Source organism: Salvia miltiorrhiza, chromosome 5, assembly GCF_028751815.1.
Source record: "Salvia miltiorrhiza cultivar Shanhuang (shh) chromosome 5, IMPLAD_Smil_shh, whole genome shotgun sequence".
In the NCBI taxonomy this organism is placed as follows: domain Eukaryota; kingdom Viridiplantae; phylum Streptophyta; class Magnoliopsida; order Lamiales; family Lamiaceae; genus Salvia; species Salvia miltiorrhiza.
The window spans coordinates 51,265,052-51,285,208 of record NC_080391.1 but is presented as its reverse complement, the minus strand read 5'-3'; the positions used below and the strand labels follow the sequence as shown (position 1 = coordinate 51,285,208).

General features: G+C 35.5%; 3 protein-coding genes across 3 annotated transcripts; 2 read left to right on the top strand and 1 right to left on the bottom strand.

The window, feature by feature from the left end:
- Positions 1 to 1,242: 1,242 nt before the first annotated feature.
- On the bottom strand, positions 1,243 to 3,963 carry LOC131024859 (uncharacterized). The gene is made up of 6 exons (XM_057954406.1): positions 3,638 to 3,963; positions 3,361 to 3,417; positions 2,345 to 2,498; positions 1,871 to 1,968; positions 1,711 to 1,776; positions 1,243 to 1,545 (listed from the first exon to the last, which is right to left on the bottom strand). The coding sequence occupies exons 1-6, from the start codon at positions 3,764 to 3,766 to the stop codon at positions 1,507 to 1,509; spliced, it is 543 nt and encodes a 180-aa protein (XP_057810389.1). The 5' UTR covers positions 3,767 to 3,963; the 3' UTR covers positions 1,243 to 1,506.
- Positions 3,964 to 6,630: 2,667 nt separating this feature from the next.
- LOC131024858 (uncharacterized) lies at positions 6,631 to 8,835 on the top strand. The gene is made up of 3 exons (XM_057954405.1): positions 6,631 to 7,083; positions 8,305 to 8,454; positions 8,541 to 8,835. Exons 1-3 carry the CDS (start codon positions 6,901 to 6,903, stop codon positions 8,616 to 8,618), a joined length of 411 nt encoding a protein of 136 aa, XP_057810388.1. The 5' UTR covers positions 6,631 to 6,900; the 3' UTR covers positions 8,619 to 8,835.
- Positions 8,836 to 14,534: 5,699 nt separating this feature from the next.
- LOC131024857 (zinc finger CCCH domain-containing protein 18) lies at positions 14,535 to 18,389 on the top strand. The gene is made up of 4 exons (XM_057954403.1): positions 14,535 to 14,763; positions 15,653 to 15,961; positions 16,874 to 16,934; positions 17,277 to 18,389. The coding sequence occupies exons 1-4, from the start codon at positions 14,635 to 14,637 to the stop codon at positions 18,269 to 18,271; spliced, it is 1,494 nt and encodes a 497-aa protein (XP_057810386.1). The 5' UTR covers positions 14,535 to 14,634; the 3' UTR covers positions 18,272 to 18,389.
- The last annotated feature ends 1,768 nt before the right edge of the window (positions 18,390 to 20,157 follow it).

Below are 20,157 nucleotides of genomic sequence, written 5' to 3'. Positions count from 1 at the left end.
AATCCTTGCAAGGTCTAGTTTCCATAATGTCCTTTGGAGCCTATATTAGAGCTATAAGGCAGAAGTGGTGTCTGTTTGAAAACTGCCCCTTGAGAGCTCAAAAGTTTGAAAACAAATTTAAGTGTTGAGAGTCAATTTTCAAAGATTACTTGCTTGAGTTAAATTGCATATGCATAATGAGTCAAAATGTGTTTTGTGCAAAGTTTTGAAGAACATGAGTGATTTAACCTAGCTAAGGAATCAATACAAGTAAAATGAGTATAAATAATGCATAATCTCCGGTTTTGATTATGCATAATCAAGCTAAGGCATAATCTACAGCTTGAGATCACTCCAACTCCATATTTTACAAGTGGGTTGTATTCACGAAGTAATTTTGGTTAGTAAACCCACTTTTTATAATTAAAGAAAATGAGTTTTATCTGTGAGTGCATGTAAAAAAAATTTGGCTGGTTGTTACAAAATTATAAGCCGGGTTCAGGTCTCGAATCAAGACGATCAGCTCTGACCCCGACAAGAGATCAGAGTGTGTACACAAGTTAAAAGTATAGGTGTGTGATTTGATTCAGCCGAGTCTCCCAAACAAACTCATCTTTTAAATATGCCCTGCATGACATTTAAGAACAATATTATTTGTTTAAACAAACCGAACAATTGAGTTGCTATCAAACATTTAACTGTTTTTTACAAGTTATTCAAATTTTACCGGAGTTCTTATCCTCCGTGTCAAACTGGATTCTTTTAAGCAATCGATTCGAACATCGATTAATTATTTTCGCTAATTAACCAAGTTTTTAAGCAAAGTTAGAAGGATTAATTATTTCTGCTAATTAACCTAATTCAATTAGCTCAAATACTCTTGTGCAACCGATTACACAGTACAATTAGTTTCCAAAATGACACTATTTAATTCGGGAAATAACGCTTAAACATTTTCGAATGACATTACTTCAACATACAAATGACACTTGAAGCTTCAAGTGTCATTTGTATGTTGAAATAGTATCATTCAGAAACTAGTTGCACGGTGCAACCGATTGCACGGGAGAATGCCTCTTCAGTTAGAGCACCAAAAAACAACGTGTGGCCCTTAGATAAGTCGGGCCGTCGCAAAAACACTCAAAGATCGGGACAAAGTAAATTTCAGCAAATAAAAGCGGTGCTATAGTTGATTCAGATGATTTTTCCGGTGACCAAACTGGCACATCACCTCCACTCCCAACAGTATCAAGTTCACCAAAATTGGTAAAATAAAACAAAATAAAATAAAACTAATAATCAAGTTATGTTACATCATCCAAATTCAAAAATAAAAAAGCGATGCTAGAATTCCTCCCAGAATAAACTGAAATATTCTAGTTGTTTTTTTCCTGACTGCAGATTTTGAGGGACTATAAAATCCAGTTTGAATATGACTTCTATAGGTAGAGGATTTCACCTACACCTCAGATCATGCCCTTCAATCCAACGGCTCTTGTCGAGTCCTATTTTCGACTGGAGGAGAAGCTAGTGAAGCGGGATACCTCCACCGGAGTACTCGACCTCCTGAAGATCAAAACAGAAGGAGTAAGAGCGATGGAATGATGATACGAGTGAGCAAAACTAGGAAATTTGTGAAGCTTCTCAGTCTATGAAGTCCCTGTCTTTAGAAGATATATTTATTTGAGTTTATATTTGGAAAAATCATGGAGTTTAGTATGATCAACAAACCTGTGGTGGAGGCAAGGACGAAACCCAATCTGATAAATGAGTTGGAAGAAGACCAAGTGTGTTAAGCTGTCGACAAAAAGAATTTGATGAGCTCTCACAAATACTTCAAAACGCAACGAAGAGGAGTTATAATGACTTCTATAGAAACTCGAGAACCAACCTTCCAGATGCCCAGCCCTAACGCTGCCACATTAAGGGCAATGAATACTAATTTAGGTGCTAGAAGGTCGACTTTGTTGTCCTTGTAAGGCTCAAACACTACAAAAGCAACAGTAGTACCAAGTCAGCAAGGTTTAAGTGAATCGAAAAGGTTAGAATAATGTAGAACATTCCGAGGTAAAGCCCTCATCATTCCAGTTAGTTCGTACATAATCAAAGCCAAACTATGAGATGAAAACAAGAATATAACTATAGCAACATCTAAATATTGCAGCAACCACGATTTCATGTGTTATACATAAAAATGAAGGAAGGTCAAAAAATAATAATGCATGAGGACGGCCACATAAATCCAATACCTAGAACTCTTATGGTTGTAATGCACGTTAAAACTGAAGAGTATATACTTTTTGTGATTCAAGCACTACAAATCATAGAAAGGCAACCGACTGTAGAAAATGGTAAATGAACTCACTTTTCCCAACCCCCCGAAGTGCGTTGACTGGCTGTAGAAGAGCCGAAAATGTTATGCCAATGCTAAATAGATGAACTGTGCTTCCAGCCATCCACATCATGAATCCCATCATCATCAAATTCTTAAAGGGTGCTTGTGCGACCTCCCATGCTTTCTGTACATACAAATGAATGTTTTTAGTAGCTTAAGAAACAATTCTATCTAAGATGAGGTAATAAAGCCAAACAGCAGAAAACTAAAAGCACAAAACTATCAAAAATTTTACAAATCGACCAGTACAGTAAAGAGGAGCCAAGATTTATAAACTAAACAAACCTCAATAAAGATCATTTAGTACGCAACAACAAAAACTACACCACCCACCACCAAAAGCATTGAAATAAGACAGCAACACTATTGAATAACAAAAAGCAGCAGCTTATAGCTACCAACGAAACCCAACATGTAAAGACGAGAAACTCCCTCTCCTCCTATTAACTGTTGCAATTTGCACTTGGATTTTAGTGAGGAGTAATAAAGCAAAATGTCTACAACATATAGGTTCCTTCACATTAGACTAGGAAATTCTTCTCCTTTGAGAATTTCTTCACATGAATCCAAGTTCCAAACATGTCTGAGAAATCATGACAAAGATAACTCCTATTTGGAACTCTTTAAATCGCCGATTGACATAGATTTCTAATGAAGCAGTCAACTTCACGGTAATATCAGAATCAAAAACATGCTAACATTACATGCATTATTGAGAAAGTCAGACACAGAGTAAACCTAGAAATATATCAAAAAATTCAAGCAATTCGATCCAAACCCCAACATAAAAAAAGGAACTCAAAACTTTTACCCTAATTAATACATGATCAAAAACCATCACAAACAACACAATCGATCAACAGAAAACTCGATTTCAATTAGAAACAATTCTTATTCCAACAACATCGCATCCGCACATACTTCCTCACGACATAAAAAAATGACAATCGCATCCAAATCAAATCACTAAAACTCATAAATTTTACCTGGGCTTTCCAATTTGCCTCAGCATCCTTCTTCTGCTTGCTCACAGCCGAATCATCCTAATCCAGAAAAGGCAAGTCACATCACTCAAACCCCCAAAACATTCCATCAAAACTAAATCCCGTAAACTCAAACACTAACAACAATATCTACTACAGATTTTCACTCTAACAGTTGATAATTTTACTTGGTGTAGTTAATCGTAGACGATTACAGAGGTGAACATTGATAATTTTACTTGGGGTAGTTAATCGTAGACGATTACAGAGGTGAACATACCTGATCTTGGGAAGCCCGCGTGAAGCCGGGCGGATCAGGAATATCACGCGATGAAGGGGACGCCGAATTGTCCGTGAATCCGACGGCCCATCGCCGGCCCGAACCCATCACTGATTTTCCCTTGTCCATGATTAATTTTTCTAGCTCGCGTTGAGAAATTCACACACACAGAAACTCGGAATTGAGAATTCCTGTATATAGATTTTGTAATGGCGGCTGCGGCGGAAGAGACGTCTTTGGTTGTGAATCAAAAGATCTGCTGCCGGAAGGGCCTGTTTGGTTGTGCCCAACTATTAAACCTTTTCCAACTCTTGTTAGAATTTGTTAATTTAATTGTCAATTTAATTTAATTTTTTTTTATATTCAGACTCAAGTTTTAAACTGATTCTGTATTGCAGTTAGGGTTGGAAAAATATACCGAAAACTCGGTATACCGGCTATACCGTACGGTAAAATACTGCAAAATACCGAATTTAAGGTATACCGATTTTTTTGGTAATGTATGATACCGTACTGAAGATTTACGGTAAGGTAAAGGCATGGATTTTCTAGATACCGGGGTATACCGGTGTATACCGATACCGAGGTATATACCGGAAAAATCAATAAATATCATATTAAAGGTATATACCGGAACACGGTATGATAGTGTATTACTGGTATACTGAATATTACTGTATATACCGGTGATGCGGTATCATACCTTATTCTGGTATACCTTAATATTCGGTATATACCGGTAATAAGGTACAATACCTTATTTTGATATACCGCAGTTGTCCGTATATATTGGTATACTGGAAATCGAGGTATATATCGTATCAAAATCTATAGTTTTAAAATATATAATATATATTTTTATGTTTATATTTTTAAAAACATTTATAAATTTTATAAAATGATGTATATAATCTATATTATGTGAATATATACAATTGTACATGAATTTATAAATATCATCAAATGATACAAAAACAAATAAAATATAGTATATAGTATAATTCATACAATAAAATAAAATTGTTTATTTTGATATTATTGTATAGTTATAATATATAACTAAAATGATTGTTTTACAATAGATTATACATCTAACTTATAATAGTTACATATATAATAGCATAGTTATAATATTAGTATTATATTATAGTAAATAATATTACGTCTAACATATAAATTATATGTAACTTATAACATCTATATAATTTCCTATATATTACATGAATGCATATAAATATGCGAATATAAATATCATCAAATGCTATAAAAGTTAATAAAATATAATATAGTATGTAAGTTATATAATTTAATATAACTGAATTATTTATATTGATGTCATAACACAGTTATAATATAATATTCTATATTATATAACTAAGATTATTGTTCTACAATAAATTATACATCTGACGTGTAACATCTATGTATATAATAGTATAGTTATAATTAATATTGATATTATATTATAACTTAGATTATGTCTAACTTATAAATCTCATATAACTTTACATTGATATCATTAATAATAAATGTATTACTTTTTGTTTATTTGTGATATATTTTAATTATTATGTCATTATTATATTTGTTAAATATTATTCATTATCTAAACATGTTTTAAATAAATAAGTTATCAATTTTTTACCGTATTGAATTTTTTCGATTTTGGTAATATCGATTATTTTGGTATACCGTTAAAGTGCGGTATACCATGAAAGTACGGTATACCGAAATAAAGGTAAGGTAAAGGTTTTGTATATTCTCCATACCGTACTTAAGGTATACCGAACTAAGGTATATCGTAGCTAAAGGTAAGGTAAATGTATGAATTTTCTCCATACCGGAGGTAAAGGTAAGGTATAAAGTATGGTCGATTTAATAAGGTATACCGTACCGTTCCACCCCTAATTGCAGTAATCAGTAAAGACTTTGATCAGATATAAATTAAAGATATTTTATTTCAAATTATAATCTAATTTTACCTTGTTTTTAATAGCTTATATCAAGTTAATATTTAAATATCTTTCGATTATTTGCAATTATTTTATGATTGCCCTCTAATTCTAGTTTGGGCTTTTTTTTTCTTTTTCTTTTTAATCGACCCTCTTTTGAGTTAGTTCCTTTCTACATGATTACATCTGAATCCATGTTAGTATCTTTTAAAGTTCGAAATTGTTCATAACCATTTGATATCAATTTTCTATTATTATTGAATTAAAAATCAAGGTTAATATAATTTAAAATGTACCATTAATTTAATTTGATTGGATTAAACTAATTACATAAAAAATTCATATATATATATTTAATATGTTATTACCATAAAAATAAGATAATGTAATTATAAATCACAACGTAAAATATTTTTTCTTCAAATTTCTACGAATAATACACTAGTTTATTATATAAAGAGAAAAATACTGGAGAGCTCATAGCAATTCTAACTTATACATAGCATTCTAGAATACTTCTATTCCCAAACTTCTAAACTCATCATTTTATGCCTTTAAAGTTCAAAAAAAAAATTACAATAATAAATGTAATCTAAAATTACTTCCTTTTTGTGACACAATTCACTCCAATCAAATTATTCTTTAATGTATACTAATTGAAATATGTTAATTGATTATATATAGCACTTGTGGAATTTAAGGAATTTTATATTTTTATCTTAATTATATATATATATATATATATATATATGAATATTCCTCTCACTATAATGTATCCATAAGTTGTCATGAATAAATGCATAAATTGTATTCACTGTAATAAATATTATTGAAAATAAATATGAAACTAAAAAAGGCATAAATTATGAGTTTAAAAAAACAAATTGAAAATAATTCAAACACCACCCTAATACTATAGTGTTTTCCAAGTCAAAAAAAAAAAGTCAAAAAATACTATTAGTGTTTTCATTGGGCCGGGCCGACGACTCCAAAAAATCCATAATTGAAGGCCCGAACCTATAGAAGGGGCCCAAAAGGCCCGATATGGCGGCAGGTAGACGTGTTTGTCTTCACTTCTTCTTCGTAAAAGCGGGCGGAAGTTTCAGCATAACAGTTTTGCGCCACAATAAATTCTCATTTTAATTACAAAATCCCTGCAAAATTTAGCGCGTAGAAATCCAGCGGCGCCCCTCAAAATATCTTCTTTGTTCCTTATTTCGTTGCATCCGGTTTGAAACTTAGCACCTGTAATTTCTTTTGCGATCGTAGTTTGAGATTAGTTGGGCAGAAGAAATAGGAAAATTTTGAAAAATGTCGAGCAGTAGCTGCTCTTGTTATAGACCCATGAATTTATATTCGGTGAAATTTGTTGCGCCGTCGAAAAAAGTGGTATTTGTTATGCCGAGGAGGATTGGTGTGAGAGCTTCAATGGTGGAATCATATGGGAGCTCTAATTTCGTGAACCGCATGGAACGTGCGTGGTTGATTTCTCAGGTAACTTTTCTCGATCAATTTCGATTACTTTATGCAAGGTTTTTTCTGGGTTTCGTGCTTTCTTTAAGAAAATAAATAAATTAAGAAATGGAACCGTTTGATGGTATGGGAAAATATGAAGAGATATTATTCAAATCCGAGTTCATCCGCGATAGGTGAATTCCAGTACCAATTATCGGAGTAAGGAAGTAGAAGAGGGGCATAATTCGAGTTTTTTCAGTTAATTGTGGTTTTAGGTTAGGAGAAATTATTAGGGTTATGTTTTGGGTTTCTCAGTTTGCAAAAGGGGGTTGGAATGGTTTAGCTCTTGGTGGTTTTGTGTGTTGATAAATTGCGATAGCTGTAATTCTGTGATGATTGTATGTTATTGGATAATTTGGATTAGACGAAGAGGTTTGTGAGCGAATTAGTTTGTTCGGATTTGAGTAGCCATGGAATCTTGTTCGACCTTCGTTTGCTGCTATGCTTGTGATTTTACTGTTTTAGTTGCTCACTTGCTCTCATTATCATCCCATTTTTGTCAGAGAATGAAACAGCCTTCTTACATGTATTAGATGCATCCGAAACCTTTAGATCTTTGATAAGGTCGAACATTTATTACTTCAACACGTTGAATACGATGAATTTGTAAGAGCTGCAGTGAAGTTGTGAAGCTGAATCAAGAAAGTGTCGGGGGTTTGGATGTGTCCGAAGTGTAAACGCTTGATGTTTATAAAGATAGCATAGTCAATCGTTTTCGGGGGATAAAACTTGTTATTAAAGTAGTAGGTTTTTCGAATTGTTAGTAAGATGTTCACCAATTGTTTGTCACTTGTCTTGTTTAAGAGCTTCTCAAAGTGGTATGATGAATGTATAAGAACTTCTCTTGTTTTGCTACATGAATGTGTAAGAGCATCGGTTGCTTGATAGAATCAAGATTATGTATTGAGTTGAAGTAACTTCAACTAACACTTCATAGGCTCTTTTTCTCTGAATTAAGTTTGTAACTTTTCTGAATATTGTTACACGAACTGTAAATGGTTCGTCTCTTGTACTTTGTAGTGATGTGTATAGAGATGCATAGACTGGCAAAAACATTTGCATCTCATAAATCCGTTGAAACGGGAGAGAAAGTGAACCATTATTGACCTGATTACATGCTTGGCCTGCATAATTCCTGAAGCTCTTCCTGTTATTGACTCTCTCTTTCTCCTAACACAAACCATCCCTTACAAATATCAGCAACCAACGCCTGTTGCTTGTTCTTCGTGCGACTCAAAGGGGCACGTTGAATGCAAATGGTGCAGTGGAACGGGGTTCTTCATCATCGGTGACAACATGCTGTGCCAAGTTCCTTCAAGAAACACTACATGCGTCATCTGCACCGGAAAGGTAAACTCTAACTACCAAGGAAATGCTTAGGGAATCAAGAAGTAGACCACCGATCATCTTACACAAGTTCGTGTTTATGTTTACAGGGTTCTGCATGCTGCGCAGATTGTAAAGGGACGGGCTTTCGTGCAAAGTGGCTGGGAGAGCCTCCTCTAACCAAGTAGAAACAACTAACAAGCATATTAGTTGATGCTGATTGCTGAATATGATGTTTTGTCATTTGAAAATCAGTTCCTTTTGGTGGTTGAAGTTGCTGCTATGACTGTTCAACCATTGTATTGTATTCTTTTTTATATATATACAGGTGATTTTCTTCTACATTGTAACTGTAAATCATTATAGATTCATCATATAGTTATTTTGATTTGAATTCATATTCCAGGAAGTATCTTGAATGACTGTAAGCCAAAGATCTTCCATTCACTCAATGTTTTTCTTTTATAGAAAATTATTTAAATACATGTATATAGAGTGGTTCAAATGAGTCCAGATCCTAATAAAATATAGTATGATTCTCTATGAAACATTATAAAGTCGTCGTGACAAAGGATAAATTAAAAAAAGAAAAATACTTCTAGAATTCGAACCCTAGATCAGGCAAAGTGATTAAATTATCATAATTTTTTATTTTATACTCCCTCTATTCTGTAAAAATGTATACTTCTTATCATAAAGTGTGCGTTTTTTATTTTTGACACTATTCAACCACAAAACTCTTACTCCCTCCGTCCCAAACGAAATATCCTATTTTTTTTCGGCACGGAGATTAAGAAATGTGTTTTTTATATATAAAGTGGGTTGGTGGAAATTATTTAAATACTTCCTCCGTCCCAATAAAAGTGGGCACTTTTATTTGGGCACGGAGATTAAGAAACTTATTGTTATGAGTTAATTGAGTGTGGTCCACCAAGTTTAATTAGATAATTACTTTCCTCCATCTAACTTCTTCTCCTTCTCACTGCACCTGGACGACGGCGACGGCGGTCGCCCCTCGCCGTCGAGCTCTCTCTCTCTCCTATCATCGCGAACCAGACACCCACATCTGACTTCACCTACGTCGAGCTCTCTCTCTCCTGTCGAACCAACCGCCTGAAAGCCCAGCCCCTAAATCGCGCCACCATATCTGGTTTACCGGCGATGGCAGAGCAGCCACCGCCATGCCCGAAATCCACGCAACCCTCAGATCTAGGGCTCTCACCGCTGCAATCGGAACCCTAGGCCCCCAATCCAAGGCTTCCGCCAAACCAGACACCAAAATTAAAGAATCAATTAAGAAATCAAATCCCACTTTCTTTCCTGGCAGACGGCGTCGGCAACGGTGACTGCGACGCCGGTGTTGGATTCAGACGAGGGATTCAGACGGGGATCTTACAAACCGCAAACCAGATCTCAAATCGCAAACCAGATCGCAAACCACAAAAATGTTCAGGCGGCAGCGCGTCTCCAGAATTACAGAGAGAGGAAGAAGGAGCGCGAAGGAGATATGCCAGGCTAAAGCGGAGCAACGTCGGCCTTGAGGCGACAACGACGCCGGAGGTTGCAGGGCGGTGGCAATTTCGATTTCAGAGGAGAAAATTAGGGCTCTCTTGATGTTTCACAAATTGACAAAAACTGAGAGATAAAACTGAGAAAGCAACGGCGTCCTCGGCCGGAGGCAGCCTCACCGGCGGCTGAGACGGCCGGAGAAGAAGAAGGCGGACTCCTTGGTGAGAAGACCGAGCGAGCCTCAGTGAGGAATAGAGGAGAGATGATAGATGAGATAAGTTTAATTAGAAGCTTAATTAATTTTTATTTAATGGGCTTAATTAAGTTCAAACTTTCCTATTTTGGAAAGTGGCCACTTTTAATGGGACAAACCAAAATGGAAAGGTGGCCACTTTTATTGGGACGGAGGGAGTATTAAGTATAGAGAGAGTGTATTGCCAAAAAATGAAACAAGACATTTCGTTTGGGACAACCCAAAAAGGAAAACAGGACATTTTGTTTGGGACGGAGGGAGTACTATTTTTTGAATTTTATGAATAAATATAATCTAAATTATCTCAGTTGAGCAGCCACTTCAGCCTTATTTAAAATCGAAAAATCTATACTACATTAAAAAGATAATATTTAAATGGATTAATAGCCGAAAAATACACGAACTATTTTCAAATTTGCATATTGCACATTACCTTTAAAATTAGCTCCAGAATACATCACCTTTTAATTTAGTTGTAAATTGCACACGGCGAAAATTCCGGCAACTCTTAAGTTTGACTGACGATGACATGGACAGCCACGTGACTTTTTTTTACACGCTGGCAAGCCACGTGGGCAAAACGACGTTGTTTTGATATTTTGAAGAATTAAAAAAAAATCCTTGCTTTTCCGGCGAGCCATTCCAAAATCTGGCGAGCCACCATTTTCCCTCACCTCTACCATAACCACTAGCACAAAAATTTCCACCACAAAAATCAAAGAAATAAAACACCAAAACCCGTCCAGCCCAGCCTTTGAATCGAAGAAATCAAACATCAAAGGGATCAAAGAAATCTCCACCGCCCCTTCGAGCATCTGCCTCTCCATCGGAAGAAATCAAAGAAACCCTACCCCCCTGCGCCTGCAACACCGACGCCGACGCAGCAGCAGACCAGTGCCCACCTCAGCCTCCATCCCCCCTGCAACTCCGACGTCGACGTCGACGTCGCCCCTCGTCTCTCATTCTAACTCAAAACACCAAAACCCCCAAAAATTCTCCCCATTTCAGAAACCCTTCTGCTTAAATCCCTAAATCTCTCTGAAATCCCCTCTCCTTTCTGTCACATGTCCGAGAATCACCGCCCTCCCTCTTCCCCGCGATTTGATTGGAGGGCGACGTTGATTAGGGAGTCCGACGGTAATAGTAGCAAACACATATCTGATGTTGTGCGTACAGAGAGAGAGAGAGAGCAAATTTGCAGATTTTCCACTTTTTTTTAATTGAATGTTGGTGAGTCCACGTCTGAAAATTCCGAGCGCCACGTCAACATCGATCAAGGTGGTGGTCAATGCGTGTGCAATTTACAACTAAATTAAAAGGTGATTTATTCTGGAGCTAATTTCAAAGGTGATGTGCAATATGCAAATTTGAAAATAGTTCGTGTATTTTCCGACTATTAACCCTATTTAAATTTGAGATCAATTTGATTTCAAAATTGAGTGATAAATTTGTAGTTGAAATAAAATTGAAAGTTTATTTGTAAGTTATATTTTTTTATTTTTTCTTTATCGCCTAATTTTTTGTTTTGTTTTATTTCTTTCTAAGGGTGCACTCTCTTTGGTTGTAAAATTATCATGGAAAAATGAGGGATAATCAAAATTTCACCCTTTAAATCCTTCATTTCTTTTCCCTCATTTCCAACTTGACCCTTACTTATTCCTCATTTTCACTAGAAATGAGGGATAATATTATCACACCATTTTTTGGAGGGATAATATTATTCCTCCTTTGTAGTGAAAAAGAGGAATAAGTAAGGGTCAAGTAGGAAATGTGGAAAAAGATTGGAAGGATTAAAATGATGAAATTTTGTTTATCTTTCATTTTCTCATGATAATTTTACAACCAAAGAGAACGCATCCTAAAATTATGAAATGCATATCAAACTAAAAATAACGATGAGAGCTTTAATTTGATACTCCCTCCGTCCCATTAAAGTTGGTCACGTTCTTTTCGGCACGGAGATTAAGAAAGGGATAGTTAGTGTTTAATTAAATGTGGTCCATCAAAATTAATGAATTAATTAAAATTTCCTTCAACCTAACTTTATCTTCTTCAACCTAACTTCACTGCATCTGGTGCGACGGCGACGGCGCCGGCAACACCAGCGCCGGTGGTCGCCGCTCGCCCATCACCCAAACCAGACTTCACCTTCACAGGCGAATCAACGATAGGCGAGCTTCGGCGCCCATCAAAGCTAGGCTTCGATTTTCAGCCAAAGCCAAAAAGGGCTTCAATCAAAAATTAATCCAGGCTTCGCATCACCTTCCTCACCCAAACCAAGCTTCAATTTTCAGCTAAAAACCAAAAAAAGGAAAGAGATAACCCAATCGACACTCCATCGCTCACCCCCAAATCGGCGGACCCAGGCTTCGATTTTCAGCCGCTCGCCCAAATCGCAGCGAAATCCCCTCAATCTCCAAACCCGAAGGAAGCGGCGCTGCCTGGAGAGGTAAATCGGCGGCGGCGGCAAAGCCCTAGCCCCAAATTGCAGATGCAGCCGATTGGAGAGGCGGAGCGGCAAAGCCCTAGCCCAAATTGGCGGCGAAGGCAAAGCCCTAGCCCCAATCGGAGTATATTTTATGCAAATATTTTGATTTAAAATGTAAAAGTTATATATTCTCTCTCTCCAATTTGACTTGACCTGCTTTCATTTTGTGGTTATCTCATTTGATGGTCTGATTCTTTTTTGGATAATCAATTTTGACTATAACAAATATGAACTCACACACTTTATTCATTTTTACACTATAATCTTACTCTCGTAAATAACTGTGTCGAAAAGAACTAGGCAAGTGAGTATTTAAAAATTATCTCATCTTTAATATATGTTTGAATAAATCTATTTTTTAGATTCTTTTTTACTCTTATTTTAACTTATTCTTTTTACCTTTTCATAATATTAATTTTGTTATTGTAAATTATTCTTTATTTTTTCAATATTTAGTTTGAATTAATTTGTTATTATATTTATAAATATAATAATTGAATTGATATTAATTTTATTTAAATCTAAAAATGTAAAAATATTTTTGTATATTGCACGGAGGTTAAATATTAACTTTTTTTAAAGGACAATTTTAATGGTGGTGGTTGAAATTAATTATACTACAATATACTCCCTCCGTCCCATAAAAATATGTATAGTTGGGGACAACACGAGTTTTAAGAAATACTATAAAATATAGTGTGAGTGAGAAAAAGGTCCCGCATTGATTGTGATGTTTAGTGAGATAATTATTACTATAAATAGACTATACATGTTTTTATGGGACGGTGAGAGTATTTATATTAGAAGTACGATCTTAGTGGTGATAATTACCCTTCTCGGTCAATCACATCGAACTCGAACATTGCGGCAAAATTATTGGATCAACCCAAGCCTGAGTCTTATGTTATTGTTAATTAATAATAGCGCATTCTCTTTGGTTGTAAATTTATCATGAAAAAATGAGGGATAACTAAAATTTTACCCTTTAAATCATTCATTTCTTTTCCCACATTTCCTACGAAATAGAATTTGACCCTTACTCATTCCTCATTTTCACTACAAATGATGGCTAATATTATCCCTCCATTTTTTATGTGATAATATTATCTCTCATTTGTAGTGAAAATGAGGAATGAGTAAGCGTCAAATTTTATTTTGCAGGAGATGTGGGAAAAGAAATGAAGGAGTCAAAGGGTGAAATTTTGTTTATCCTTCATTTTCCTATGATAAATTTACAACCGAAGAGAACGCACCCTCTTAGAATATTGTTTTCCCTTTCTTAGCCTACTGCTCCCTTTGACTCAACGAATATGGATGCTCTTAGATGATTTGATGCGCTGACGGCAAAAAAAAAAAAGGCCCTTCACCATTGTGCTACATTACACGATTCAACAATTTTGTAGGTTTTAATTATTATATACATAAAATATATAAATCTATATATTTTTGGGCCCCTATTTTTCAGGGTCCTATGCGATCGACCACCCTACGTAGGGCCCAAACCGAAGTCCCAACAATTTAATTACATATTTAGATTATCACATTTCCTTGTATTGGCATATACTTGCAAAAATAATTAAAATTTAAATAAAACTATAGTTGAATCTTCCAAAATTGATTTATTACTTTAGATTATGTCTTCATTTTGGATAATTTCTCCTACTGATATACAATATTTAATACTAAAAGAAAGGAATAAAAGTGTGCGTATTGTCAAACGGTAAAATGTTAATGTTTAAGTCCAAAGATCTTGGATTCGAGACTCTGTAGCCCAGTCTTTAAATTTCTTTATTTAATACTGTTAATTTATCAAAAAAAAAAAGGAATAAAATAGGGGACAGGGAGCTGCTTGATAAATAAAATCGGTACAGTCCTTGAATATAACTAGCAACTACCAAAAAGCGTTAATTTCGTTTCTCTCTCTCTCTCTCTCGTTGGGAACTTGGGAGTTCCAATGGCGGATGACGAGGAAGCGAGGGTTGTGGAAGAGCAGCTCCAATTCCAACTCAAGGAACAGAAGGACTCTCTCGCCGCCGTCGCCGACGCCCTCTCCGTCGATCCCTCCAACGCCGAACTTATTTCGGTTCGCCCCTTAAACCACTGCACATTTATACGTAGACCTCCTCGTATTGTGTATAATCTTGCATTTGGCGGGGATTTTTTTTTCTGAAATATATCTGTTCAAGGAATTCATCTTATACTTTTTCTTATGGCAGTGTCAATTCTTCAATCCGATTTAGCTTTTATATTATAGGGCAATCTCGATTGAAAGCCCGAAATAGTACGTCTACTTTGATTTTTGAATGTTGAAAATGTAACCTATTTATTTTATAGTAGTTTCTTCCCTAGCTTTTGTAGTTGGTTTTTGATTGAGGTGACTGTGGATTAGAGAGTACTATTGCTGCTGTTATTCACATTTCAGCGCTTAAGTACAGTTTTCCGCTGTTGCTTACATGCGGAAGCTAAATTTCTTATTGCTTTTGGTATATTTGCAACAGCACGTTGTCATCTATAAGTTTGTTCTCAATCATTTTTATTGCTAGAATGTGTTTTAGCTTGATGATAGTAGAACCTCAATAGCTTATGAATTTAGAGAGATTGCGGTGAGAATTTTCCTGGTCCAGGAATAGGGACAGATGGAGTTGGAGAGTGAGGTTCTAGATAAACTAAATAGGATGAGCATGTTCCTATATTTATTGAGACAGCTCCATAGTAGTGTAAGAAATATGAAAATTCTATTGGAAAGAGTTGAAGATTATTATCCATAATTTCTCCATCCCCTCTGAAATGATTACTGCTCAAACAGATTACTGCTTATGTAAATGTGAGCATACAGGACATATGGATTCTTTATTCCAGCCACATGCAGCTTTACTCAAAAGTCAAAATGATTTGAGTAGCCGGATTATAGGCTTCTGCTTTTTTACATTTGTATTCTTCAATCATTGTGATACGTGTTTTATATTGTCAAGGTTCATGATGAGCTTGTTGAGGCCATTAAAGATGCTGAGGAGGGCCTTTTTCAGCTCAAAAGAGCAAGGTTGATAAGAGAGGCTGATTCTGCTTTGAAAGGTTTAGTAAGCACTGGCGATGTCAAAGTGGAGCCTCTGGAACCAACAGATGTGGAACCTGAACCGTTGGTGGATCAGACCTATTCTATAGGGTCAAAATGTAGATTCCGTCACACTGATGGGCGGTGGTACAATGGGCTTATTGTTGGCTTGGAAGGTTCAGAATCTGCAAAAATATCTTTCCTTACTCCAACTACTGAAAGCATGTTGGTGGGTTGACTACTACTTAGTCTTAATGCCCTTCTTAATATGCCTTTTACATCTTTTTGTGCCAGTATCGCCTTGATTATGTCAATTGTTTATCTGCTGCTTCCGTTTCCTACCCCCTTTCCCTGTCATGCTTGGTGGTTTGAAGCTGGACAGTCTCAATAAGATATTTTGTGGTTAATTTCTTGGTAACTCCGAGCTAAGTATTTATTGGAAACAATATACCTCCATAGGTGATTTTTAGATATGCTTGCAAATTTCTATGCAGTTAAGGATCATTCTTCAATTTTATATGGGGATCCTTATATTAGTTTTTTTACTTCTAGTTATGTGCTTGGATAATTTTACTGCTTGAGAATCATTAAGTTTGTAAGAGGTTGACAATGAGGTCTTCCAAACTTGGCTATTTGACTCAATATTCGAGGTGTTATATGACTGGGAACTGTTATATTGTGTTCTGTGAGAATCTTTTTGCTTGAATTTCCAGTCAGCTTTTTGACTATTTGAATTCCATTTTTTATTTTTTTCTCTTGCATGAGCACATTTTTCTTGTGGATCGTCTGCCTAAAATTATGATATTTCTTTCTAATAATTAAACTTCTCTTTGAAATTAGTATCAGAACTTTTGACTGTATATTTTGCTATGATTAATTCACAATTGATAATCAAGAATCTGATTTATGTCGCTGCTACAATCTTTCATGCTACACACTGAGATTTAGCTTCTCCGTTCTTGCTAAAGATATAAAGGAGCTCTATATCGTTTCTATTATAGTCATTAAACTCAGAAGAACTTTGCAGAGTTTTAGTACTCGTGGATTTGTGTGCGTAATCTTCGTTCTATCTGATATTTACGCATGAGAAAGTTGGTTTTTAGTCAGATTCTTTCACTAATGCTAAACCACGCTAGTGCAGATGTGCAAGTTCTTTCTACAACAACGATGTCGATTTGGTAGTAATTGCCGCTTATCACATGGTATGTTTCAAGCATAACAAATTTGGAGAATAGACCTGCGAGATGGTGTATCGTTTATCCCTGTGCACAAATCTCTCTTGTATTGGTGAACCTTGTGGGCATATACCCTCTTCGTGTCATAGGAGTTTCTTAGAGACCACATAATAAGTTTTTCTAGTTTGGATCGAACGTTATTCCATCGAATTATTTGACGTTTTGAAGAAAGAATACTCAGCCAAATCTAGTTGTCGAAATATATTTAATACACGAATCAGAATATTTTGTGTTCCTCTGACATTTGCAAGGATAACTGCCAATATATAACTGGTTAAAACCTTACTGAGGTGGTCTTTATATTTTCAGGCATCGATGTCCCCGTATCTTCCTTGAAGAAGTATATTCCTACTATTTGGGAACAGTCGCTGGTGGGTTCCAGCATCTGGGCCCTTTCAGATAGTAAAGCTGGCATCTGGAGAGAAGCTGAGCTAGAGTCTTGGGATGAGAATCTCAGAACAGGGGAGGTAATTTTTCGAGACGATGGAAGTTCAGCAAAGTTGGGAACAGAAGCAATCACTTCCTCTGAGTATGCCCAGAGGAGTGATGAAGAAGAGTCCGATCTAAGTTCGGAGCAATCTGATTCTAGTGATGATGAAGATGATAGCCCGCAAGGGTTGGGGTTTTTGGAAAGCACAGCGTTGCAGAGGGGGGTCCAAACCGACACTGCTATTTTTGCGAATTGGGAGAATCATACCCGCGGCATTGCTTCCAAGATGATGGCTAATATGGGATACCGCGAAGGAATGGGTTTGGGTGCGTCAGGACAGGGAAGACTCGATCCTATTTCTGTTAAGGTTCTTCCACCTAAGCAATCTCTTGATCACGCTGTAAAAGCTCTTGACAAAGACGAGAACAAGGATACGCGAGCAAAGAAGCGCAGCAGGGGTGGTAAGAGAAAGCGTGACAAGAAATTAGCAGCCGCAGCCAAAGCTGCTGAAGAAGAGGAGGATTCGAAAGATGTATTCTCTCTTATCAACACCCAGCTTGCGATGCACGGGCAGATTGTGAACGGCAGCAGCTCTGCAAAGAGGCAGCAGCAGAACAAAGCAAACGGTGAGGCAAGGAAAGAGGACAGACGGGCGATCCTTGCCTACGAAGATGAGATGCAAAGCTTGAGATTTCAAGTCGAGAAGCTCGAAGAAATGGTGAAGCGGAACAAGAAGGAGAAGTCTGTGCACGATGCTGCTATGCGGAAGCTCAACGAAACTCGCAAGGCACTGGCCGATGCAGAGGAGGCTCATGCGTCCACATCAAATGCAGTGTCTAGAAAAGAGAAGGAGAAGAAATGGCTAAAATTTTGACAGCTCAAATGAGGTGATGAGGATTCCACTATATCTTGGTTTTTGTTAGATCATCATCTCCTTATGTGGATTCTAATTATTTCCAGAAATGTTATCAATCTTTGTATTTTTAAGATTAGGGCTGGCTTGAGTGGAAATATTATGCAGCCTAGCTAACAAAACAGGCTCTATCACTAACTAATCGGCATTTGTTGTCTCATTCACAAAATATTAAACCAAAATGGCTAGAAGAATCTGTGTATACCTATATATATACACTCTTTGAATTTTCATTATCCACTCGAACATTACAATTTAAAACCATTCTAGTTTATATTCTCTAACTCCTCCCACTAACTAAATGTATGTATCAGTGTTTTATTATTACTAGTATCATTTTTTAGTTAGGAGAAGGGGGACGGTAAGAATTGAACTTTAAACCTCTTTCTTTATATAAATGAGGTTCACAGTTTGTATGTCTATGAAAGGGACATTAGTTTTTTTTAATTGGCTTAATATTTGATTGTCACGCATTGCATCAAAAACAAAATATTTTCCTTACTAGAAAAAGCATAAACCAAAACTACTTTGATCAACATAATTAATTATAACCCAAATATAAAATGTTTGAGGCTAATTACAGTACTAGAGCTGTTCTGAGATTCGTATGTGTAAGTGTGCAGTCATATTATGTATGGTTAGAAAGAAGCTTATTCTTATCGTTATTGCATGTGCTAGATTGAACATAAGGCCCTGCTATATGATTGTCTATTTGAGTATGCATTCTCTTTGGTCGTAAATTGATCATGGAGAAAAGATGGATAAATAAAATTTTATTATTTAAATTCTGAGGTGGTTTTGAGTACACCCGGATGCACCGTACAACCAGATTATACCTTCTTTTAAACTTTGACCCGCACCCTGATTTGAACCCATATCCTGACCCAACTCATATAGATAATACTATTCTGGGTACGAGTCTATCCGGTTGTACGGTACACCCAGGTGTACCCAAAATTTTGTGTTAAATCCTTCCTTTCTTTTTTCTCATTTCATACAAAATAGAATTTGATCCTTATTCATTCATTCTTTTCACTACAAAAAGAGGGTTAATATTATCACACTAAAAATTGAGGTATAATATTATTCTTTTTTTATAGTGAAAATGAGGAATGAGTAAGGATCAAATTCTATTTTGTAGAAAATGAGGAAAAAGAAAGAAATAATTTAAATGGTAAAATTTTATTTCTCTTTTTTCTTTTTTCATGAAGAATTTACAATTAAAGATAACACCCGCGCGTATGGTTCGAGAATTCTATAAAATTTTAGAATAATGTCAAATGACGTGACACATTACGTCCAATTATTTCCAATTATTTATTAGCTAAAAATGATTACATGTTTGAAATTTACTACTTCTCAAAGCATGATTTGTTTCCAACAAAAGGACAAAATCCGAAAGGATAAATATCTCCTATGAAAAAGATCATGTAGTGCTCAATTTTTAGGCAGTAATAAAAAGTGCATATTGTTAAACATAGATATGCATGAAGTAATTAAAACAATAGTATAATTTTTTTGAAGCTAAGCTCTTCATGATAAATGCATACTGTTATTCTGTTAAACACAAAAAAAAACACACTGTTAAATGCAAAAATTTCCTACTGTTAAATAGAAAAACACATACTGTTGAATATAATAAATCCAAAAATTACAATTTTTTGAAACTGAACCTTTTCTATCTTAACGAAATTTCATCATGCAATTAAAGCATATCTATATTTTGTGCGTTTAATTTTAAACATACTATATATAAACAAAAATATATATAATATTGACCATAAATATGCATAAAATAATATTTTTTTCGTGGGTCAAGTGATTATATTTACACTTGAAAATCTATA